Source organism: Diabrotica virgifera, chromosome 4, assembly GCF_917563875.1.
Source record: "Diabrotica virgifera virgifera chromosome 4, PGI_DIABVI_V3a".
Classification (NCBI taxonomy): Eukaryota; Metazoa; Arthropoda; class Insecta; order Coleoptera; family Chrysomelidae; genus Diabrotica; species Diabrotica virgifera.
The window spans coordinates 217,594,796-217,621,322 of NC_065446.1; the positions used below are offsets into that span (position 1 = coordinate 217,594,796).

Genomic DNA, 26,527 nt, shown 5'->3' on the forward strand with positions numbered 1-26,527 from the left:
TTGAACGAGGAATTCAAAAATAATTATTTTTAATTTGAAATATATCAGTGGCGTACTATTTTTTTTCTTAAAAAAATTCAATCCATTACTCGTATGCGCGCCAATGGTGAATAAAAAATTCTTGATTGTAAGTATGTCAAAAATGAACAATAACTACCTCTTAAAACTTACCAAAATTAATTTGCATTATAGAGTAATAAATAAACCGTAAGTTTGTAAGAAAAATTTCAACACCCCCTATCTGGGAAACGAAGCATTTGCGGACATATATGTATTTATAGAACAAACTGTCATTATTTTTTTATGTACAATGACCCCTAAAGTTTGGCACACTTATTTAAAAACACCATATACATACCTATATAACTAGGGAAATAAGAAATAATAGCCAAATTAATAATTGTTATTCAGATGTTCAGGCTAAAAACAAACATAAATCATTTTTTAATGGTTCCATTCAAGTCTTCAAATAAATTCAAAAGAAACAGAAAGTAAAGATGATTCAGATTACAGCACAAGGCCTCCACTATGTGATTTTTTACGTATTTCGATTTCAACTTAATCTCATCAGAGCACTTCTGTGGAAGCACTGAACTGGAATCAAATCTTTGTCATCTTTTCGGGGTAATTATTAAAATAATTACCAAAGATGCAACTAGACTAGCACCATCTATGAATGACAAGTCAAAAGAGGCGGAAAACTAAAATTCTGTTCTAAACCACTTTCATTTGGATAAATCGTGTATGGTCGATCCTATTTTTTGTGTTAATCGGTTTGAACTATTACTAGAAATGATAATACGGACACTTAAAAAGGTAGGCTAAATTTTTTATTAAAGAAATTGTGAAAAACATTTTAGAAAAGTTTTTCACTAGATAGAATTTATTGTAAATTGAATTAATAATAATCATTATTGCAAACCATGAAAAAACGGGTCAAAAACCAATGCTTTCAATAATCTTTTTAAGTTCTTTAAAAGCCACATCGAACTTTCAAAATTTACAAAGAAAATCTTTTTAATATAAAAAAACACTACACAAAATTGCAGCACATTCAATAAAGTAGTTTCGCAAAAAAAGTGTGCAAAGTTTTTGAAAAAAAGTTGTTAATTTTAAAAAGTATGCAGTGCCAACAAAAAAAGTTTTAAATACTTATTTTTTTTTTACATAATATTCATTCAAGCTTTCAAATATAGTCAAGGGCATTCAAGCTTTCAAATAAAATTATTTTACATTGAAATCCGTTGAATAGTGAAATTTTTAAACAACTGTACAGTTTTTAAGTTAATACATAGAATAACTTTCAATTTTTATTTAACATTTTTTTTCTAAACTTATATTATTGGTCAATTAGTTCCGAAGTTATGCCAAAGTTATGACCGGCATTTACAAGAACAGTACGAGGGTTTGAGGCCTGTTTTTTTAAACAAATACCTTTGTTGTACCAAGAAGGTACCAAGTATCTACTGAGTAGATATAAATGTTCACAACTGATTATGTTTACAACCTGATTAGAATGTTGTTTTAAAACTTAAAAAAAACAGAAGAATCGAGGAGAAGCAGTGGTAGGGTTAGCAATTGTAGCCGCCTCAAAAATGAAATTTCGCGTTCAGAATAGTGACTAGCTTAAAAATTTTAAGATCTCGGCTTCTAATGGACCAATTTTAATGTTTTTTTTTGAATTGGGGTCTGGCGAGTTAAAACTTTTAAGTATACTTTTAAAAGCGCATAATTATTTATCTTCCATGTTTTTACATACAAATGAATATTTACTTGTAAAATTGTGTAATTTTTTTCTTTTTTTTTATTCGATAAGGTTACAATAGGTCAATCAGACAGTATAGTTATAGTTATAGTACAATCAGTACAATTCAAAACATCCAGTATACAGTTGAGTCCGGGAATCGTTACCCGTGCGTCATCATTTAAAGCAGACGAAATAAGTCGATGATAAGTCGGAAATTGAAATTTACTAAACGAAACAGCAAGTGACAGTAAGTGACTTACTGTTGCGTTTAGTAAATTTCAATTTCCGACTTATCATCGACTTATTTCTTTTATCGACTTATTTCTTTTTCCGACTTTTTAAATGATGACGCACTGGTAAAGATTCCCGGACTAAACTGTAATTGAGGGGATTAGATGCTAAGGGGTACAAGTGAAAAAATGGCTTAATTGAGAAAAACGAAGTCAAAGTTAAATTTACATAGTAAATTCTACAGCGAATTAATCACTTACGGACTTATTTTGAATTAATTTTATACCTTTTATTTAACTAATTGTAAAAGCTTTTGTAAAGTTAGTATTTATTTTCATTCAAAATATTTGAAATTTGGAAAAAAATGTTCGCACTTGTACCTCTCTGCTTCAAATTTTGCACTTGTTTCTCTTTGCCACTTAAGTACCTTTACGAATTTCTTAAATTCTTAAACTAAAATAAAAGAAAAATTACGTAAACGTTTTTATTTATGAAAAATTACTTGGTACATTTTGTGTTATTATTTCACTCATTTTGGACAGTTTTTAAGAGCACGATGTACAAAGATGCTAAATGATTCACTAAAAATAATATCCAACACCTTACAGGCAAAGGGATACAAATGTAGTTACACAGGTTTGCCACCAACTCTTTTCGAATATTTTGTAAGTAGTCAAACTAGAACTTGCGATATATCGCCACCAGTAGTTTAATTCAACTGTATCTTTTTGTCACTAAATTTTACTACTATCTAGTATTATTTTATGCGCTTAACTCATTTTTCAATATTTTGTCACTTGTACCCCTTAGCATCTGGTCCCCTCAATTGTATTAAATTACCATATTCCAATCGTAAATAGACCAGCCTTTATACAAATTGGTCCAAACCAAGCATTTCCTGATCACTGGTGGTGTTAGTTTTAGATTTCTATAACAAAATAATTTTTGTATTTTGTATTAGGTTAGCAAAAACTACGGATGGGCCAGTGGCGGCTCCAGCATTCTCTCAGAATTCGGTACGCTCCACCTAGAAATGTCATATCTTAGTGATATTACTGGAAAACCAATATACAGAAACAAAGTGGATCATATAAGAAAAGTATTACGTGAATTGGAAAAACCAAAGGGATTGTACCCCAACTATCTCAACCCAAAGACTGGAAAATGGGGACAACGTAAGTAAAAAGATGTTATATTAATTATCTCTTAAATGGATTGTCCGTATTATACAAAAACGGGGATTCACCTATATTGCAATATGAAGATTTGAAATTTGATGTTTGTTGTCAAGTGTGACAAGTAATGTTGCCAGAGTTACCATTTTTCTGATATCATTAGTCACTTTGTTTTTGAAGTTATACTTCTTTAGGCGCGATTGAGAGTAAAATTTTTCATAAATCTGCGCGCATGCGCACGCAGACAGTATGACGTTTAGTTGCTAATCTTTCAAATTATGTATCAGCGCAAATAAGCCATTAAAATAATATATTAGTGTTTTTTAGTAAATGTATTATTTATTATAATTTTGTGTCTTTGGATTTGTCTTCCTTGGGGTAAAATAATAAAACATCTATTTTTATATTTCACTTGTAACCGTGATGTGTAATTATGTATATCTGAAACGTCAGTAACATGCGCCTTGATGGTCTGGTTGGTAGAGCATTGGACCAGAGATCGAGAAATCGCCAGATTGCGGGTTCAAATCACGGACGATTCATGCTTTTTTCTTTTTTTTTTTTTAATATTTGGCATTGTTAAGTTTTGGTTAATTTTTGGTAATTATTGTTAATTTTTTGTATTGTAACTGTTAAGTATATTTATTTCGTTGAAATTATACACGGCGTCCCGAAAAGATTGGTCATAAATTATACCACACCTTCTGGGGTCAAAAATAGTTCGATTGAACCTAACTTACCTTAGTACAAATGTGCTGATAAAAAAAGATACAGCTCTTTGAAGTTACAAAATGAAAATCGATTTTTTCAATATATCGAAAACTGTTGAGAGATTTTTTATTGAAAATGGACATGTATCATTTTCATGGCAGGAACATCTTAAAACAAAATTATAGTGAAATTTGTTCACCCCATAAAAATTTTATGGGGGTTTTGCTCCTTTAAACCCCCCCAATCTTTTGTGTACGTTCCAATTAATTCATTATTGCGGCACCATTAGTTAAACACAATATTTCTAAAACTTTTTTGTCTCTTAGTATTTTTTCGATAAGCCAGTTTTTATCGAGATGCGGCTTTTTTTTAATATATTTACATAAAAATTGTATGGGGGTTTTGTTCCTTTAAACCCCCCGAATGTTTGTGTACGTTCCAATTAAACTATTATTGTGATACCATTAGTTAAACACAGTGTTTTTAAAACTTTTTTGCCTCTTAGTCTTTTTTTGATAAGTCACCTTTTATCGAGATGTGGCTTCTTTTTCAAAATATACCTAAAAATGTAAGTTATAAATAAATTTTCAGATTATTAACAAGTCTCTATAATCGTACTTAACATATACAAATATGTGGTGGATTCGACAAATATTCAAAATATCTCGATAAACACTGGCTTATCGAAAAAGTACTAAGAGGCAAAAAACTTTTAAAAATATTTAGTTTAACTAATGGTGCCACAATAATAATTTAATTGGAACGTACACAAAAGTTTGGGGGGGTTTAAGGGAACAAAACCCCCATAAAATTTGTATGGGGTGCACAAATTTTACTTTATTTTTTTTTTAAGATGTTGCTGCGATAAGAATGCCACATGTCTATTTTCAATAAAAAATCTCTAAGAGTTTTCGATATATGAAAAAAAAATCGATTTTCATTTTGTAACTTCAAAGGGCTGTAACTTTTTTTGTGTGCACTATTGTATATAGGTAAGTGAGGTTCAATCAACCTATTTTTGACCCCAGAATCTGTGGTATAATTTATGACCAATCTTTTCGGGACACCCTGTATAATAGAAGTATAACTTTTTACGTGCGTACAAAGCCTACACATTCTTTTTTTTTTAATACAACACCCTGTATTTTGTTTCTTTATTGAAATCTCCACTTCAATACAGTTTATTCATCTTGAAATACTATTCTAGAATATTCATCTAGAATACTATTCTCCACATAGTCATCTTCATTTAATTCTTGCAACAACTGGATTAATCTGGCAACGTTGCAAGCATCAAATTTGAAATTTCGATATTACAGAAAATAATAGGCGTATCTCAGTTTATGTTTAATTCAGACCAACTATTTTAGAGATAATTAAGCGTGTCCAGACTTTTGGAATACTTTTAAAAAATGTTTTTTTTAGACCATATGTCCATGGGAGCTTTAGGAGACAGTTTTTACGAATATTTGTTAAAATCATGGATACAGTCAAATAAAGAAGATAACGAAGCTAGACAAATGTTCGATGATTCCATGGCAGCCGTCTTCCAACATATGCTTAAAACGTCTACCAATGGTCTTATGTATTTCGCAGAACTGAAATTCGATAGACCTGAACACAAAATGGATCACCTTGGATGTTTCTCGGGTAAGTAAAAACTGTAACTTTCTTTATCATTTATTTATATTCCTACTTATAGCTTATGTTATAGCATGGGTTGGTATACCTAATACTCGATGGGTTGGTTCTTTGCACACACGTTCTCATTTAATTTATATGAGTCAAATCAAAACGCTTACTAAATCCAACATATGTCGTCGATGTAAGGATTTGAAAATACAGTATGCGGCAAAATAAACAGTACTGAAATGAATATTGAAATGTGTATGATTATTTATATTATCTAGTATACATGATATTATAGCCTTGCAAAAATTATTGACTACGCACGTTCCCGATAAAAGAGATGTTAAAGATGCCCTCTGGCCAGTGGCGGATCTAAGGGGAGGGAAAAGGAGGAAACCCCCCCCCCCTAACAAGGTCCAAAATTAAAAAAAAAATTGTTCAAACATACAGTATATTAGATGACATGAAACCGAAACCACAGAAAGACAAATTCAACACAATAAACACGCTAGTTAGGAAAATTAAGGGAACTTAATGCCTATAGGTTATTATTTATATGTCTTTTATGTAATCTGAGTTTATCTTTTTTATGTCTTTTGGTTGGTTTTTGATTGAAAGTTCCCCCTAAGGCAAATTTCCCCTGTCAATGCAAATTTATAGATCCGCCACTGCCTCTGGCACGAAAAAATCTTTAATTCTAGTCCGCAATTCCGAAATAGATCTGTCTGACTCCTTCAGAATTCTCCATATGTACGCATCTGGTGGCCTTAGTTCTGGTGAGTGGCAACTCCCAAAATGATCGCGCAGTATTCGAAGAGACTCCCTGGCAGTGTGACAGGTTGTCCCGTCCTGCTGAAACCATTGTTAATTTTAAGCTTGGACGGTTTTCGTGACCTTTTCCGTATGACCAAAAATAGTACTCCACCATAAAAATTTTTTCTGCAAAACTGAGAACCATTCTTAAGCACCTAACATTACCACGACATTCACATACGTCATAACGACGTTCGGGAACCACTCAGTACGTTTGAGCGCCTGACACATACAAATTTGAGGCATACGAATTTCAGTACTGTTTATTTTGCCTCATATGGGTCATTCCACGAACATACGCCTGTTTTGGATTACTTCGACAACGAATATTTTACTGTGCAACATAAGAAGTATAAAAGTAAATGGCGGTAATAATTATTCCAATAAACAATAATGTAATTTGCAATTTACTTTTGTTCTTCTTATTTTGCACAGTAAAATATTTGTTGTCGAAGTAATCCAAAACAGGCGTATGTTCGTGGAATAGGGTATACCGTATTAAATAACCGGTATACGTTTTCCAATCATTTTTTTAAATACTTGATATTCCAATCTTGGGTTTTAAATAGATATTGATTAAAGGAGGTGATTTTAAAGTTTTAGGAAAGTTCCTTCACCTTTCACCTGTAGTTGACACTCAACTCTCAATATGTGAGGTTGATCCCTTTCATATTACATCCACTTGGGTTAGAGTCCTGTGTTGCCCTGGGTAATATCCAGGAATATTTGCAACATCCATCAATTTTATTTATAATGTAGTATCATTTAAGATGTTGCAACATTTAAAGGGTTTTTACCCATAACTTTTTGGTGGCTCGCGCATGCATGATATTGTAAGTATGACCTCTGTCAATTCTTAACCTTAGTCAACTTTTACAACATTGTCTTTTCTTAATTAGGTTATACTTATCATTTTAGGGCTTTTAAACACTGATGATGGATTATTTGTTAATCCGAAAACGTTTTGTTTATATGATGTAACCCTTATTGGGGTCTTTTAAATATACCTTTTGCAAAGGATCCAGTATTTTTTTCAGGAAATATACAAGCTATCCAGAAATAACGTACCTATAGATAGAAGTAAATCGTCGGTCAATAACTCCTGGACCTTAATAATAAAACAACATTGTTTTTTCAAAAATTATTCTTTGTTCATCAAAATAATCTCCTCTAGCGGCGATACAATGATTCCAACGCTTCTCTATTTTTTTGCTGCTCTTGTTAAACGATTTATCTTTGCCTTTAAAATAGGCTTCAGTTTCGGCGATTACTTCCTCGTCGGAGCGATAAATCTTGCCACGGAGCATTTTTTTTATCAGAAGAAAGGTGATAGTCGCTGGGGGCCACATCTGGACTATACACTATACGGTGGATGCGGAAGTAATTCAAAGTCCAATTTGTGGATTTTTACCAGCGTTTTCATCGACTTGTAACACGGTAAATACATCGTCTTAGTGAAACAACAATTTTTTATTTCTTGTTTCTTTGGGATTTCGGTCTTCAAACAATCCAATAAGCCAATGTATTAGTCGCTGTTGATTGTTTCTCCATATTTCAAATTCTTGTTCTTGGTATGCCTATTCGTGACGAATGTTGGCGTTCATCATCGCAATCTTTATCTTGTCTGAATCAGCGTTGAAAAGCTGCGCAGATATTTTATAGGACAGGATGGCTTGTAGGAGGGCATATCTATATTCAGCTCGCATAATGTGTCCGAAATATTGTAGCTTTCGAGATTGGATGGCGGTCAGTACCTCTCGGTTTTTCTTCATTCTTCTGACGACCTCCTTATTTGTGACTGGGTCAATCCACGGGATCTTAAGTAGTCTCCGATATAGCCACATCTTAATTGCTTCCAATATTCTTCTGCATATATCTTTGTTCAAGACGATTCAATACCATAAAACAGAACAGAGAAGACGTAGCATTCTTACTTTTATACCAAGAGAGAGGTTGTGGCTCTTGAAGAAGGCCTCCTCCGGTTGAAGGTGGATCCAGCTCCTCCGATGCGCGCTCTTATCTCCTGGATATTGGTCCATTCTTCATTTAGGTAGTTTTAGTGCATCACTCTTTCTACTTGGGTTTAGTTGGCATAGAGTTGATCTTCTGTTATCTTTTTCTTGATAATCACCATGAGCTTTGTCTTCTTAACGTTTATATTGAGTTCATATTGTTGACGGTAATATGTGATTTTGTTCAAAAGGACTTGCAGGTCTTCTAGGTTATCCGCAAATACTATGGTGTCCTCTGCATATCTAATGTTATTTAACCGGCACCCGTTTAGTAGAATATCTTTTTCAGTTTCGAACAAAGGTTCGCTAAATAATCTTTTAGAGTCGATATTGAAAAAATAGAGGATACTAAATACAGCCTTACCTCACCCCACGCAATATTGTCACGTATTCGGTGTGTTCACCTTCAATGCTGATATTTGCGGTCCGATTTAATTAAATTTTTCTATTTATTATTTTCAGATCTTGGTTGTTAATTCCTACTTATTTTAGTACTTTTATCATCTTGGCGCGCTGTACTCAATCAAAAGCTTCCTTGTAATCAACAGACATGCGTATACGTCGCAATTAACGCCTCTATAAAATTTTTTCCAAAGAAAAATCAAGAAAGAAATCTGATGTGATCGAACTGGAATGACAATTTTTATCTATTCTTATTTAAATAAAAAAATCTGCTTGCAATTTTTTTCGCAAAACTGGTACATGCTTGATGGGCGGCTACTAGAGAATTGTCTAGGGCGTCAATTGACCTAAACGCGACCCTGGAATAAAATTTGAAAACAAATAATATATGAGCACTACAGGCCTATCAGGCCCAGGGCTTGGTGTACTATTTTCTTCCATTCTCGCTTATCGTTAGCTTTCCCTTTCCAGTTGGTTATGTTAAATCTTGTCATGTCTTCTTTGACCTCATTGCTCCATCTTGACTTCGGTCTTCCCCTTCTCCTTCTTCCTGCCAACGCACTATACTAAATTTACAATCAAGATGCAGTAGAAATAAACAAACCAAGACACGTTAAATGCTACTAGGAGCACTCCCGAATCATAATTTACAATGTATAAACTTTGGAAATCATTATTTGGGATTTACAATGTATATACATTGTAAATTATGATTCGGGAGTGCTCCTAGTAGCATTTAACGTGTATTTGTTTGTTAATTTCTACTGCATCTTGATTGTAAATTTAGTATAGATATTATCATTTTTGGGACTCTCGCTGAACTCATTCTCTGGACGTGACCCAGCCATCTAATTCTTTGAGCTCTTGTTACTGCTAGTATATTAGGTTCTTGATAAAGCTCTGATAGCTCCTTGTTTGTTCTTCGCATCCATTGACCGCTTACGTTCTTCCCACCAAAGATTTTGCGTAGCACTTTTCGCTCCTAAACTAATAGCATTTCTTGCTGTTTTTTGATATAGTCCATGCCTCAGATGCATAAGTTACGATTGGCCTACTTGTATATTCTCTTGGATTTTGATGGAAATGGATTATCTTTAGGAACAATTTTAGATGTTTCAAAATAGCCAATCAAAATAATTCTTTGTGGGTCCGAGAATACAGAGACCGTATTATTCCGATTAAACTTGTCCACACAGCACCGAGACTCATCAATTCGTTGTTGTTTTTAAGACAATCCAGGCAGTAACGTAAATGGTTCATTGAATATTGTAAAAATACATATACTCAAATAAATCATGGCTATAAGGAAACTTTTAATGGGATATAAATAACTATTGTCAGCCTGTCACCTGCTTAATCGCATATAAATCTTAACAGGACAAAAGGTAACAATGTCGCTAAATGGTCTTGGTATTTACAATGTTCATATATTTTCAAATAAATAATATTTTGTAGTAGAAGTAGTGTACGTTTGAACTCAGCTTCAAAACAGAATATTTTTCATTGTTTATTTTATATGAGAAACGCCCCTTGGTATTAATTTTTTTTTTAAATTTTATCGAAAAATTATTTTCAAGCTTCAATAACATGATTAAAGCAATATATCATGTTGCAAAATATGAGGGGATTATTTTAGGATCGTGTAAGAATTTTTGAAACTGAAATATATGAGTTTTTTTGAACCATGATTAAGTTAAATAGGTGAAGGACCTACCAATACATTTTTTTAATAAATAATAATTTTAATTTTAAAGTAAACAATTCTCTTTATTTTATGTTATTATTTTCATTCTTTATAATGTCTTTTAGTTTCCTTCTTCTTAGCCTTCTGTCGTCCATGTTTGGACATTTCACTCTCCCTACTCCTTCCATCGATCTGTATCCTGACCAACATACTTCCAATTTGTTCCGGCTATTCTTGTTATATTATCTACCCATTTCATCTTTGGTCTTCCTCTTGATCATTTACCGTAATGCCACCAATGCTGTATTGTGGCTGTCCAACGTTGGTCTTTTTGTCTAGCAGTGTGGCCTGCGAAGCTCCATTTAAGTTTGGCAACTTTTGTTGTTATATCCTCGACTTTTGTTTTTGATCTTGCCCAGTTGTTCCCCTTTTTATCTGATAGTCGTATAGCTAACTGATACAGAAGCGGTGTTCTAATAGACACAAGTACGGTTTTATTTTTTTTCTTGTATATCTTTTATTACATTATGTGCATGTTGTACTAAACTGTTGTCATTGTAGATACGGATACATGTAAGTAGGGAAACCTGTTTGTATCTGTTATTAATAAATAAATAAATATCAAGGAGTGTACTATTTATTTCCCGACAGCATATGTCTATCACCCACCGTTTAGCGGGGGTGGCGCCCCCAAAATTGACAAATTAAAAAAAAAGATGTTGTTCTGAAGCTATTTCCTTGTGGCATTTTTATGATTAACTAGTTAGATGGGAAATACGCCACAATTAAATTGCAAAAATAATTTTATTAATAAAATTATTTTTTCAATTTAATTGTGGCTTATTTCCTTCTAAATAGTTAATTTTAAAAAAGATGTTTTAAAAAAAATATTTTTCCCTAACTGCAATGAAAGTTAAGAAGAAACCCTGCAGCAATTACTCACAAATAGGTCGCTTTTTAAGTAATCACAAAAAACCCCTTTTTATACCATCTGAACCGCCTATGCTAGAGTAAAAAAACTTTCAGCGATTATCCATGTACTGGTGTTATTTACAAATTTGTATAATGCACCCCCATATTTTTCCCGGAACCACCCCAAAAAACGAGAATTAATAAAGAAAATAATCAAAAATTGATTTTTGGCCATCACTGTGGCTTTAGGGAGCAAAGAAAATAAAATATGCATAGGTCATAATGTGTAGCAGACAGTGTGTTCTTTTATTTTCCATAAGTACGTTATCAATAAAATGAATAGGTGACGAAAAAAAAAACAAAAGCTGGAGCCCGCCAAAGTATTTCTGAGGTTTACGGCGCCACTGTGCCGTAACGGTTGCTTATACGAAAAAAATGCATAGGACCTTATTTGTAGAGAAAATACTTTAATTCTGTATAAGCTCTGTTTAAAAAAAATGCATAGGTCATGAGAAAATCACAAAAACATGCTCTCCAAGAGATAGGGGTAGTTTCTGCAGTTTATATTCAAGGATAGGGGTAGTTTCCACAGGGATGTTGCAATAATCATATATATTTATGAAAAACCCAGTTGATGGATCCCCTTTATTTATTTTTTTTTTGCTACAGGGGTTGCATCAAGAAATCGCTTTTGGTGTCCATGCATGGGTAATAAGAACGTGCACAAAATGATATATGAAGCATTTTAATAAAGGGTATGGTGTGTGAAGGATTCCAAGAAAATCACATTTTTTATTAATTCTCCTTTTTTTGGGATGGTTTCGGGGAAAAATGGGTGTGCATTATACAAATTTATAAATATCACCAGTACATAGATAATCGCTGAAAGTTTTTTTACTCTAGCATAAGCGGTTCAGATGGTATAAAAAGGGGTTTTTTAAAATGTAACACCCTGTAATTAAAAAATGGCCAATTGCCCTTAAAAGAAACCTATACCAAAAAATCAGCCACTTATTTGTGATTAATTACCGCAGGGTTTCTTCTTAATTTTCATTACAGTTAGGGAAAAATAATTTTTTTAAAAACATCTTTTTTAAAAATTTGTCAACTTTGGGGCGTCACCCCCGCTAAACGGTGGGTGATAGACATATGCTGTCGGGAAATAAAAAGTTGGAAATATAGTCCTTTTCATTTTACTATTAAGTACATTTTTTGCAAAACGTACAGGAAGGGCTACGTTTCGCAAAAACCACAATTTACCCCCTTTAAAGGGATGAAAAGGGGGGTTTCGGGGCAATTTTTTTAAGAAAAGGTCTCATAATAAGCACTCCTTGATATACCAGAAAAAAAATCCGGACTTGTGTCCATTTTGCAAGGTTCAACCTCTGTTTCCTACACTAAAAGTATTGTAATATTGCTGGTGTTTGAATAAAGTTTTTTTAAATTAGAATAATACTATTAGTTTATGTATTTTTTGTATGAAAAAATAATTATTTTGAATAGTTTCATGACAATCACATGACATCACAGATATGAAAGTCACAGGTGAGAACGGGCCGGATTAGCCCACGCCTAGAAATTAGGTACCCGTGTTCCTGTAGTGTGGCGCTTACTGTATAAAACTAGAATAGCTTAAACACAGGCTTTTGTGTAATAGTATTCTAGAATTGTCAAAATTTGACTAATATCTCTTTTTTATTTCAGGTGGTTTACTAGGCCTAGCTTCCAAAACTCTCAGGAATGACCAATCGAGTAAATATATGAAAGTAGCAGAAGAAATCACTCGCACCTGCCACGAATCCTACGACCGCACTGCCACCAAACTGGGTCCAGAATCCTTCCGATTCACTGAAGGATCTGAAGCTAGAGCACTCAAAACGTCGGAAAAATACTATATCTTAAGACCCGAAGTAATAGAAACGTATTTCTATATGTACCGTTTAACCAAAGACCAAAAGTACAGGGACTGGGGTTGGGAAGCTGTTCAAGCTCTCGAGAAGCACTGTAGAGTAGCTGGTGGATTTACTGGACTTAAGAATGTTTATGCAGAAGATCCACAACAGGACGATGTACAGCAGAGCTTCTTTTTGGCTGAAACTTTAAAAGTAAGTGATTTTTCCTTCATTATTTTATTAATTTATTTTTTTAAATTCATTATTAAGAGCGTAGGCGAAAAATTCCAGATCAGTTCCTTTTAAATGCATTCATTTTTTTCTTCGAATCCTGAGAAAACTAATAAATATTTTTGAAAAATTTAAACGTAGAATGAAAAATTCCATTATTACCGAGGGCCGAAAATCCCTGAAAATAAACAAAGAGATTCTTTTGAATGACATATTTGAAATCAAAAATCACACTAAATTTTCTCTTTTTTTTTCACCCCTGTAACTTATTACAATAAACATTATAGAAATTTTCAGGGACATTCCTCCCATACTGTTTAAAGTTTTCAAAAATACTTATTATTTTTCTCAGGATTCGAAAAAATTGATGAATTTAAAAATCATTGGCCACAAAAATTTGGGCCTACGCTCTTAAGAACCGGTCTAGACTGAGTCAATATCAAATAATGTTAATCAGCTGTGGCTGTAGGGGCTGTTTACGTCGTCTACCGCAAGTGCTCTAAAGAATTTTGAAATGAGCCAGTTAGTCCAGGACGCATCTGTTTTGAGATGGACGTTGAGAGGTGACTCATATTTTTTTGCAGAAATTGCTTGGAATTAACTCATATAATAAAAATTGAGTTTTCCTCCCACTCAAAAATGTCCGGAACATTGTTTAAATAATCAAAATGTCAAAAAATGAAGGAAAAATTCGATTTTTTTCATCGTTTTTTGATTATAACTTTAAAAGTATTCACTCCGAGAAAAGTTGTACGGATATAAAAGTTGTGTAATTAAATTTCCTACAACATAGGATTGGTTAAATATTTTAAAAATTGTCACCCTTGTTGCAAAATAGCAATAATTACGAAGAAAAAAGGTATTCGCATTTTACGTTTTTTAACCATTTGTGCTACACTTAAGACCTTCATGTTTTACCCAGAAAAACTATATGATATAATAAAACAATACTGTAAATTTCATATTAAGATCGGTTTAATAGATTTTGCAAAATAAATTTTGTAATCCAGCTTTCGCAAAAAAATTCATTTTTTCAAAATGTTGCAGAACTGAAAATAAAGCAGATAGCAAGTTGAATTTTTTTTGCGTATAGAAGAATACTGTACCTTGATTTGCAATTTGTAAAATGAAAATCGGTTAACTACCACGGCGTCAGGAATTTTTTTAAATAAACATTAATTTTTGGTGCTACGCGCAGGACAGCGGTGTTCGATTCACACAAGTTGATTTCCACCAAAATTTCTTCCAATCTATATCTAATATATTATTTTCTTACTCTATATTTTGTTGTATTTTAATATTTTAATTCCACAAAAATCAAACTAACTTGATTATTGTTTGTGAAATATTGTTTAAACAATTGCTTATGTTTAAAAATAATAAACTTTTATTCTCAAGTTAAAATATATGAACAAAGAAAGTTTTTGCTAAAAAAACTGTAATTTCGAAGGGCAGAGTATGTGTTTTTATTTTGCAATGAACAAATTTATTTATTTATATCGAAATGTACTAAAAATTAAAACTTATCAATCATTATTAAAGGTCATTGGAATACCCAATCCTAGCAAACTTATCCGCTGTCCTGCGCGTAACACCAAAAATTAATGTTTATTTAAAAAAATTCCTGACGCCGTGGTAGTTAACCGATTTTAATTTTGCAAATTGCAAATCAAAGGTACAGTATTCCTCTATATGCAAAAAAAATCAACTTGCTGTCTGCTTTATTTTCAGTCCTGCAACATTTTGAAAAAATTGAATTTTTTTTGCGAAAGCTGGATTGTAAAATTTATTTTGCACAATCTATTTAACCGATCTTAATGAAATTTACAGTACCTATTGTTTTATTATATCATAAAGACTTTCAGGGTGAAATATGAAGGTCCTAAGTGGCATAAATGGTTAAAAAATGTAAAATGCGAATACTTGTTTTTTTATTTTAACTATTTATAATGGGAAATAAGCCACAACATTATTAAAAAATGATTTTTATTAACGTTTCGACGCCCAAATCGGGTGCCGTTGTCAAAATACCAAATAGTACTAACATAAACAAAAATGTTGTTGCTTAGTAAAAAAAAATTCTTCTAATAATTTATTTAATTTGACTCATTTATACCACAAGAAAATAGCTTCAGAAAAACATTGTTTTTTATGTTTTTTTCGCAATTATTGCTATTTTGCAACAAGAGTGACAATTTTTAACTAATGCTATATTGTAGGAAATTTAATTACGCAACTTTTATGTCAGTGCAACTTTTCTCGGAAATGAATAGTTTTAAAGTTATAATCAACAAACGAAGAAAAAAATCGAATTTTTCCTTTATTTTTTGACATTTTGATTATTTAAACAATGTTTCGGACCTTTTTGAGTAATATTTTTACAGATGCGCCCTGGTCTAAGTAGTACTCATGGTATTTGTGTTCGTGTGGCTCCTTAGTCTAGCAGATCGGATCCTGCTGTGTTAAGACATCACTTCAGATTAAATAAAACTATTCAAACGCTCAGAATGTCCATAGAAAAAATCAAAGGGATCTAATAACTTTACGAACTCAGACTTGTCATTATACAAAATTAGACTTGTCATTATACAAAATTCTTCTTCTTCTTCTTCTTCTTCCTCTTTATAAGCAATTCTGCTTGTTCATTGGTGGGTTGATACCTCTATGGAAGGTTGTCACTCCATCTTTTGCGCGATCGATTTATCTCTCGCTATTTTGATCACACGTGTCTCCCCATTCTGCTTATGTGGTTATTCCATTCTTTTTTTCTGTTTAGTGCCCATTCGTTTATACAATTTTCTTTACATTTTCATACATTCATTTACAATATCTTCACTCCTCTTTCGATCTCTCAGCGTCTTTCCTGTAATTCTTCTAAGTGCTCTCATCTCTCCCGTTTCTAGTAGTGTTTGTGTTGTGGTTGTATCGGGTCTTGTTTTGATGCATACGTCGTTATTGTTCTTACCCTGGCTTTATAAATTCTTGACTTCATCACAGTGTTAATATGTCGGTTTCGCCATATAGTGTGATTAAAGCATCCTTAATACTAGTACAGTGAGGCACTACAACTACCTCAGCACCATAATAAATGAACAATGGACCAACAACCAAGAGATAAGAGCTCGCATCGGAAAAGCTAGATCAACCTTCAACCGTATGGAGGCCTTTTTCAAGAGCCACAACCTTTCTCTTGGTATAAAAGTAAGAATTCTGAGATGCTACGTCTTCTTTGTCCTTTTTTATGGTGTTGAATCATGGACTTTGAACGAAGATATGTGCCGAAAATTGGAAGCATTCGAGATGTGGCTATATCGGAGAATTCTTAAAATCCCATGGACTGATCGGGTCACAAATGAGGAGGTCCTTAGGAGAATGGAGAAGAACCGAGAAGTACTAACCACCATCAAATCTCGAAAGTTGGAATACTTTGGACACATTGTGTATTTGCTTTTTGTACTTGATCTCTCACTTCTTTATCCAGGTCCCCATAGTTGGTCAGTGTAATTCCAAGGTACCTACTTTATTTTCATTACTTGTTCAATACTGATGTCATCAATTTCTATTTTACATGTGATTGGTTATTTGCTGATTAATATTTAGTTTGTTTTCTGAGATGAGATTGTCATAATAATATTATAATCTTTTCCTCGTATGTTAAATCTGTGGACAAGTCTTTGCAGACTATCTTCATCTTGGGCTATCAATATTACGTCGTCTGCTTGAGAGAATATTTTTACTTCTTTGTTTCCCATTCTGTATCCTCTTCCTTTCCTGAAACTTTTGATGGTTTCATCTATGATTAAATTGAAGAGCATAGGGCTTAATGAGTCTCCCTATCTTATTCGGCTGCCTATGTCTATAGGTTCTGTAAGTTGTCCATCTATTCTTACTTCCATTTCATTGTTTTGGTAGATGTTTTCAATAGTTCTTATGGTATTTAGGGGATCCTCTCTATGATACCGAAAATGAATTACATCTTTGAGTACTGCTCTGTCAAAAACTCTATCAAATACTACAAATTATACTCTAGTTTTTAGTCCTTTCTCAGTAATTTTGACGATTTAATCTACACGATCTTTTAGTACGAATACCCTGTTAACATCTGCTAAACTTATCCACTGATTCATTAATTCTTGTAAACTTTTAGTTGTTCTAGTAGTTGTATGGTTGTTTTTTACCTCTTTTTTTTTAAATAAAATAGTTCGCTTGTTCTTCTTTCTTTTGGTATTGTATTGTGTTTTATATTTTTTCTAATTAATATTATTAAATTTTTGTCATTGCTGCTTCATAATATTTCACTAATTCGTGTGTTATTCCGTCTTTACCTGCGGCTTTTTAATTCTTCAGCTGTTCAACTGTTCTCGAACTTCCTGTGTATTTGTATGAACTTCTTCATTTGTGATAATTTCAAGTGTTTCCGGTTCTGGCGTCATTTGTTCTTCCTCTGCGTAAACCTTTGTTAGATAGTCAACCCATGTATTCTTTTCTATGTGTTTTTGTTTTATTATTTCCATTACTTCCGTTCTTTTACCCGTATTATTTCCTTTTGCAAACCATAAAAATCATTTTCCATTTCTGTCGAGAAACGTTCCTAGTGATCATTTTTTTATTCTTCTTACAAGTGCATATGTTTCGTTTCTTATTGTTTGGTAATTATCATATGCCTCTTGTGTCTTGGTTGACATGTATTTCAGGTAAGCTTTTTTCTTTTCTTTGCATTTTTCCTTCACTTCTGTACAAAACCATGGAGTTCTTTGCCTTGGGAATGATTTACTCTTTCACCAAGAACTTTCTTCTTCTTCTTGTAGTGCGTATCCATTTCGGATGTTGGCGACCATCATGGCAATCTGTACTTTGCACACTGCTGTTCTAAAAATATTTGTGGTTGTTGTGTTTAACCACGTACGTAGATTTTTCAGCCAGGAATTCCTTCGCCATCCTGGACCTAGTTTTCTTTCTATTTTTCCTTGCAATATTAGTTGCAGCAGTCCATATCTTTCGCTGTTTCTCATGATGTGACCGAGGTATTCGATTTTAGCTGTCTTTATTCTGGTTAACAGCTCTTTTTCTTTTTGCAGTCTCAGCAAAACACCCTGATCAGTAACGTGGTTGGTATAAGATACCTTCAGGATTCGACGATAAAGCCACATTTCGAAAGCCTCAATTTGTATGCGGGTGGTGTCTGTGAGAGTCCATGAGTCAACTCCGTACAACAGTATAAGAAAGATATAACATCGTAGTAACCTGATTTTTATGGGTATTGATAAATCATGACATTTGAATAATTTAGCCATTTTTTTTAAATACAGATCTTGCTTTCTCTATCCTACATTCGATTTCTATGGAACGTTTGAACTTCCTTGGCTGAGGCTAATATATTAGACTTAATTTTTGCCCAACTTTCTTCGACTCTATCACTTTCTGTGACATATATATGTTTCTGATTCTTTCTGATATTCTTTTTCTAATAGGTATCTTGTATAGTTATTTTGTAAGCTTTGGACTTTTATCTTTGTGGTGTATTCTGGTGTTTTGTTATACAAAATTATAACAAAAGTAGTTATAAAAAATACATAATGAATAATTATTTGTTGCAGTACCTGTACCTTCTCTTTTCTGACGAAAGCCTATTGTCGCTAGACGAATGGGTATTTAACACGGAAGCCCATCCTCTACCAATAAAGGGAGTCAACCCTTTCTACAGGGAGTCCACACAATAGCACCGACTTTAAATTCAATTAAACGACTGATATATAGAAACAATTAATTAACTAATTAATTTATTTGAACAGATGAGAGAAATAATATATATTTAATTACGTTTCGAACAATATACAGATCAGTTTACAGTTCATTTATCAAAATAGGGCTATTCATCGCTGCTCATTTATTTCGAACACATGACATATGACGTACCATCTATATACGTCATGCGTCATTCGTAGAATTAACGCACCACCTTAAAAATTGGTCATTCCTAATGTCTCGAATTTTCTAAACGTGTTTTCCGATTTAAGTGATTTTTTTAACATGTTATAGTTTTATTCTTTGACAATATCGCTGTAATAATATTGTTGCTAGACAGGTAAATTTGTTTTGTGTACCGGGTGTAGCAATCAAACTCTGATTTTTTCTCCAGGTTCGCGTCACCCTGTGGAATATTCTAGCATATATAAAAAACTGCAATTAAAACCCAACTACAGCCTCATGTTTTCTTAACATTCTGTTTTTTATTAATTCGCTTATGTTGGATAATAAAAGAGTTAGGTACTTTAACAACTAGCCTTGTTTTTCACCAATACAGGGTTTTTTTAACAAGTATGGCAAACTTATGCATGAAAAAATAATGACAGTTTGCTTTTTAAACGTGTGTCTGCAAACGCTTCGTTTCCAAGATAGGGGGTGTTGAAATTTTTCTTACAAACTGACGATTTATTTTCTGCTCTAAAACCTATAAATATATGCAAATGAAATTTGGTGGGCTTTAAGAGGTAGTTATTGTGCATTTTTTGACATACAATTAAGAATTTTATGTTCACCATGGGCGCACATAAGGGTCATATTACCCGTATGCGCGCCAATATATTAAATTCCTAGTTGTTAAACAAGTTGTTAAAAACAAGGCTAGTTGTTAAAGTACCTAACTTTTTTATTATCCAACATAAGCGAATGAATCAAAAAACAGAATGTTAGAAAACATGAGGCTATAGTTGTGTTTTAATTTCAATAATTTATAAATGCTAGAATATTCCACAGGGTCACTCGAACTTTGAGAAAAAATCACAGTGTGATTGGTAAACCCGGTATACAATGGCAATTTACCTGTCTAGTAACAATATTATTACAGCGATATTGTTAAAGAATATGGCTATAACATATTAAAAAAATCACTTAAATCGGACAACAGGTTTGGGAAATTCGAGACATTAAAAATATCCAATTTTTAAGTTGGTGCGTTAATTTCTTGGAGAAGTGTATTATAATTGGGATATACCAATGACGTAGGATGTATAAATTTTATACTTCATAGATCAGGTAAAACAAATGAGCAGCTATTAATAGCCCTATTTCTATATCCTTCGTAAAGTAATCCTTCGCCAGTTTGGTAAGACTTTTCGTTGATCTGTATATTGTGAACATCGACAATGTGTCCCAACTGTCAGGTTTAAATCTTTTTTACTAATATGACTAAAATCGTTTTAACTCTAAAACTTATTCGTTTCATGACATTTCTAGAGGTAAGTTACATATTTCCAGATATTATAAAAATATATTTTATATTAATCAAACCACGATTGCATCTATTGCTCAAAATTTTTTAAAATCATTTGAGTATTCAACGCAATTTTGTATTTACTTCTTATTTTTATTCGTTATAACTATTTCCCGCCAAAAAGAATTGTATACTACTGGTGCCATCTATTGCCAAGCTACTCCTTTGTTATTTCTTATTATATCCAAGGAAACAGAGAACTAAAGATTTCTTACGCTGAAAAACAAATTGTGGTTACAACCTAAATTCGAGCCTTCTAAAATTTACAAAGCAAACGGACGATAAACGGAAGACATGATGAATCTATGATATGCATTCCACATCACGTCAATTTATCTATTGTGCGTCCCACCTTGACTTTACAGTACAGGTTCTTATGACCAACAGTGATGCCAAATTTTATCAGAAACAGGTTTTAAGTAAACATACTTTTTTCTATAGGATAACTATTAATAACTTAGGAATTAATATTATTGATATTTTGTGGCTGTCAAGGGTTCAAAAACGTTTTTTTTTCTTCGAAAAATACCTTTATGTGAACAAAATAAAAATAATTTTGTATAAAATATTTATATAATAATGTATTTAAGCGCATAAATATGTTAAACCTTAATAAATACGTAGGTACCTACAGAAATAATTAAGATACATTTAAACTATCTATTTTAGCTTCTTTCTACAATCCCGTCTTCCTCACTTTGACTGCCACTGTCGTAGGGTGTAAACACATTAAAATTACATTAATTTCATCTTGGAAATCAGTCATTAAGAATAACAATAAACTGCAATTAGGATCCAAATTTTCCAAATAAGCAATGAGTTACTCCAAATAAGCAATGAGTAATAATTTTAAGCTTATTTAATATTCTTTGTTATAATTTAATTTAGGTGAACTGACCATCAACAAGTATACTTTATTTATTCTCAACTGTAGGACCTGGTAGGACAATATAAAACTTTACTTAAACTTGACTGACAATCTATTTTATATTTTTCTTGACATTACTACAGTCAAGTAAAACAATATTTTTCATTGCTTTTTTTTTGTGAGTGATAGTCATTTTCGAAAAGTAATCAGCAATTTTATAATCGATATGGGTAATAACTTTTTTTGGTTAAGAATGTTAGAATATTCAACATTAAAAGTGGATGTTGTTCTATGGTTGTTAATTTATGTATTGACAGTACTTATAGACAGTTCTGAAGTAATGTCAAGAAAAATATAAAATAGATTGTCAGTCAAGTTTAAGTAAAGTTTTATATTGTCCTACCAGGTCCTACAGTTGAGAATAAATAAAGTATAATTGTTGATGGTCAGTTCACCTAAATTAAATTATAACAAAGAATATTAAATAAGCTTCAAATTATTACTGATAACATTGTATTAAGTAACTCATTGCTTATTTGGAAAATTTGGATCCTAATTGCAGTTTATTGTTATTCTTAATGACTGATTTCCAAGATGAAATTAATGTCATTTTAATGTGATTACACCCTACGACGGTGGCAGTGAAAGTGAGGAAGACGGTATTATAGAAAGAAGCTAAAATATATAGTTTAAATGTATTTTAACTATTTCTGTAGGTACCTACGTATTTATTAAGGTTTAACATATTTGTGCGCTTAAATACATTATTATATAAATGTTTTATACAAAATTATTTTTATTTTGTTCACATAAAGGTATTTTTCGAAAAAAAAAATGTTTTAGAACTCCTGACAGCCACAAAATGTCAATAATATTAATTCCTAAGTTATTAATAGTTATCCTATAGAAAAAAGTATGTTTGCTTAAACCTGTTTCTGATCAAATTTGGCATCACTGTTGGTCATAAGAACCTGTACTGTAAAGTCAAGGTGGAACGCACTATAGGAATCTAATTCGTTCAACTTTTACCTGGATAAATTGACGAATCGATGAATGCATATTGCAGATTCCCCATGTCTATCCCATGTTTATCGCCCGTTTGCTTTGTAAATTGTAGAACACTCGAATTTAAGTTGTAATCAGAATTTGCTTTCCAGCTTAAGAAATCTTTAGTTTTCCGATTCTTTCGATTTATTTTTGCTTTTAATAGATGTCGCTGTTGCGTCTTTTGCCAATTATTTTTAATAATTTGTTAACATGACTGGGAGATTTGTATTCGATTCAGAGCGCACCACGGGCTGTTCTGAGGAGTTCAAAAGAACGAAATGTACATAAACAGATGTTGGTGATCTCTGAAACGAAATTAAATCTTACTTAAACTGTCTGAAATTATTATTTCTAGTTTACTTCTCAAAAAAAACTTAACAGCTGCATTTTTTATTGTTATTTAAATATTTATTTATTTGAATTTTTTTGTGGTTTCCTTTAGTTTAAGTGAATAATAATGATTTAAGATAATCAAAATTTTACCGGACATTTGGGACACATTTGTATTAGGTAAATAAAATATGAAGCGACTGGGGTCTTGTAAAAAGGGTTAAAATCTTTGTATAGTGAAAAGAATATTCGGTGTGAGTGTGTTGTGAGTATTTCTGTGATCTTGAAACTTGATAGATAAAGTTGGAATACTTTATTGTAAACTTAGAGATGTACAGATAAATTAGAGCATTTAATCTGATAGCACAAAATACAAAATCACGGTTTTCAAAATTATGAAAAAATAATTCAAAATTTATTAATTTGCTTCAGTTTATTCAGTTTAAAGCACAGGTTCATAATTTTTTAATCGGGCACATTGTTTACATCTAACACTAGCTGTTCATGGACGCCAAACTTCATAGCTGGCATGTCAAACGTCATAGCTGAGACATGTCAAACGTCACAGCTGAGACATGCCAAACGTCATAACTGAGACGTGTCAAACGTCATAGCTGAGATGAACATGCGCATTGATTCAGTTGAAGTTAATGCCAGTGAGTTAAATATACAGAAGCTTCATTAGAATAGTGAAGGGCGTTCAAACCCAAGATATGTTGTTTAAAATATAATACTGAAAAATGCAACCCATAGGATTCAAGAAAAAGAAAACTTTAGGTTGGCACATAGCACTAAAAGTTAAAAAACAACAGAACAATAGTTTTCATTTTGGTCAAATTTCCGCAATGAAATATTTTCTTTATTTAGCATTTTCCTAATGATTGGCTAAAATATAGTTCTGCTGTAGAATGTAAAGTTCTTTCCCTGTACTTCCCAATATAAAGTTTTCTGTCATCTTTTTTTTTTATTTTTTGGAGCGTGCTGTTACTGTACATTCTACAAAAAGGTTCAGGTTTTACAGTCTTTACATTTAACTTATGTACTATATCCTATTATTTATTTCCTATACCTTAACTCATCTGTCAATTCATAACACTGTTACTAAAATGCTCTTGTTAGTATTCCTAAGCATAGCTATACCAATTAGGCTATTTGCTCAGTCTTTTGTATATATAATTTAAGATCCACAAATCCCTTCTCTATTTTGCTGTGGAAGATTTTGCCTTCTCCATTTTTGAGGTGCAAGCCTGTTTTTCGCTCATAGAAAAGGTTACACGATTTCCTCGCAGGGTAGCAAGGCAAGCAGACAAAATCAAAAGTTGAAAAATCTCCCGCTAGGGGCATGCTCTCTATGTCAACTGAATACGGACGGAAAACCAGACGCATGCGCGCTAGAAGTATGGACATTTTTGAATATGTGACAGTATTGTCACGATACTACCGTTTTGTATCCTGCATATATTGTATTTTGGTACATTATGATGCTAAATATTATAATATGATGTAATCCAATTTAATCTATGGTTATACTAATCAAATATTTCTTTTTCATCTTGCCAAAAATGTAAATTTTACAAATTTTCTATTTTGTGCTGCCAGAACAATTTTTTTGATTATTTTGTTGCTTTGTTATTAATTTGTTACTGAAATTTCTTTGAGAATTGCATTTTTTTTTATTTAGTAAGTCAACTTCCAATAAAGTTCCATATTTGAACAGATTTATCTACAGAAATCTCTCATTTTATTCTGCGATTGCTACATCTAACTATATTATCTTGGTAACATTTATCAGTTTTAGCGGTATATAGTGAGATACTTTTGTATATACATATATTTGAAAAAACAGTGCAATTATTAGTAAATCACCGATTTTATTTATAATTTTTTTGTTAACAAATGATTCAGGGTCCAATAAAGTTGATCACTACTTGTTTATTTTGAACTATAACAAACATTTCCTACATTTTTTCCATACCGCACAGTATTAATATAATTTTTAACATTTACAGTGTAAATATTCCACTATTATATACATATTGTGTAAATTCACGACTGTTATTACCTGTATATAGTAAGAATTTCATTTATACATGGTAGTTTTGCATCAAACGTAAAAGAAATATGCAATGCGCGTATGAAGTTCGTCCCCCCCCCAACTATTTTCTAAACAGTAAAAATTAATACATTTTTGGACTACCCTAAACTACGACTTATGTTCAGCTTATATTCTTGCATTTTTCATACACATTATTGAGACTACCTGAATTCAAAAGTCAGCAATGACCAAACATTTTGACAGTAGACAGGCAGACCATGGCCGCACTGTTTCAAGCTGCTAAGCTATCACAGTAATGTAGGTATAAATAAAACAATTTATGTTTTTGGTGCAAAATTCAAGAATGACTAAAGAAGATTTATTTAGGTATTTTATGCGTTTTTGAAGAAGGCATTTACTTTTTCAGTCCTCTGTTCTCCCAGTGCATAGAGTCTAATCCTAAGGTATTCATGTCTAAGCATGTTAATAAGCTCATTAAATGACAACTGAAGTCTATCACTTCAGTATATAAAGAGAAAACATTGCACGAAGAAAGGTTATTTACTACACACAGAATAATGCCATTGACTACAGTTCATGGTTCTTCAAATATAGTAAATTATCCGTTTTATTGATTATACACTATGACAATATGTTGTTAAGTAATATATTTCGGTAAGTAATGAAAACTGTGACGATAATATAATTTTATCTACTGCAGAAAAGTATCGGCGTTGAACGGCATGTATTACGGTTGTGGCCCCTCTTTCCACATTTCCAGCAGCATGTTCGTCTATCGAAGTTTAATAGTTTGTTTGTTGATGTTTCCTGGGACATTCTATTAAAACGGGAGCTTCTTCTTTGTGAAGTGTTGTCTACCTCTATTTTACTTATGTTACTTTGAATAGTTTCGTGTTCTTCAGTCTGGCGTATAAGGTCTTTCACGGACGTAACATCTTTTTCCTTGATGTATAATTTGTAATTTGGGTGCATGTTTTTGTAAATTCTTTTTAATTCTTGTGTTTTGTCTATTTTGCCTTACCTTCTGATTAGCGTTTGAAACTCTAATAGAAAATCTTTAAACCGTTCGTTTGTTTTCTGCGTTCTCGTTCTGATTTGGTCTTCCAAATCGTCTAACCAGTTTGCTGATTTAAAAGCCAAGTTAAAATCCTCAGTAAAATTGTTCCAGTTTTCCCAGGAGTCGACGTTTTTTTGGAACCATAGTATCGCTTTTCCCCTAAATACTCCTGGTAGTGCTTTCAATAAAGCATCGTCTCGAATCCGGTAAAGCTTTTTAGTTCGTATAGCCTCTTCAAAAATTCTGTGGGGTCTTTGCATTCGTCAAAATGTAAGCCCCATTTTCTAACCGTGTCCATTATTTGACTGTGTTCATTTTCCGTTTGTGTGTCGTCTGTTTTAGGATCGTCTAATTTACCTGTCATATCTAAGTTAAATTCTGCCATAACATTGCTTAATTCCTCTTTCTTTAATTTATATACCCAGCCTACCGTCTCATCCGCTATTTCTAAGCCTAA

General features: G+C 32.3%; 1 protein-coding gene across 2 annotated transcripts in view; it reads left to right on the forward strand.

Annotated features, from left to right (window-relative positions):
- LOC126883295 (mannosyl-oligosaccharide alpha-1,2-mannosidase IA-like) overlaps positions 1–24,892 on the forward strand; it is a 662,535-nt gene extending 637,643 nt beyond the window's left edge. For both annotated transcript variants that reach the window (XM_050648655.1, XM_050648656.1), the window contains 4 exons: positions 2,940–3,153; positions 5,290–5,514; positions 13,021–13,421; positions 19,037–24,892. In XM_050648655.1, the coding sequence (XP_050504612.1) occupies positions 2,940–3,153; positions 5,290–5,514; positions 13,021–13,421; positions 19,037–19,159 (963 nt within the window). In that variant the 3' untranslated portion in view covers positions 19,160–24,892. The remainder of the gene's footprint in view (positions 1–2,939; positions 3,154–5,289; positions 5,515–13,020; positions 13,422–19,036) is intronic.
- Positions 24,893–26,527: the final 1,635 nt, after the last annotated feature.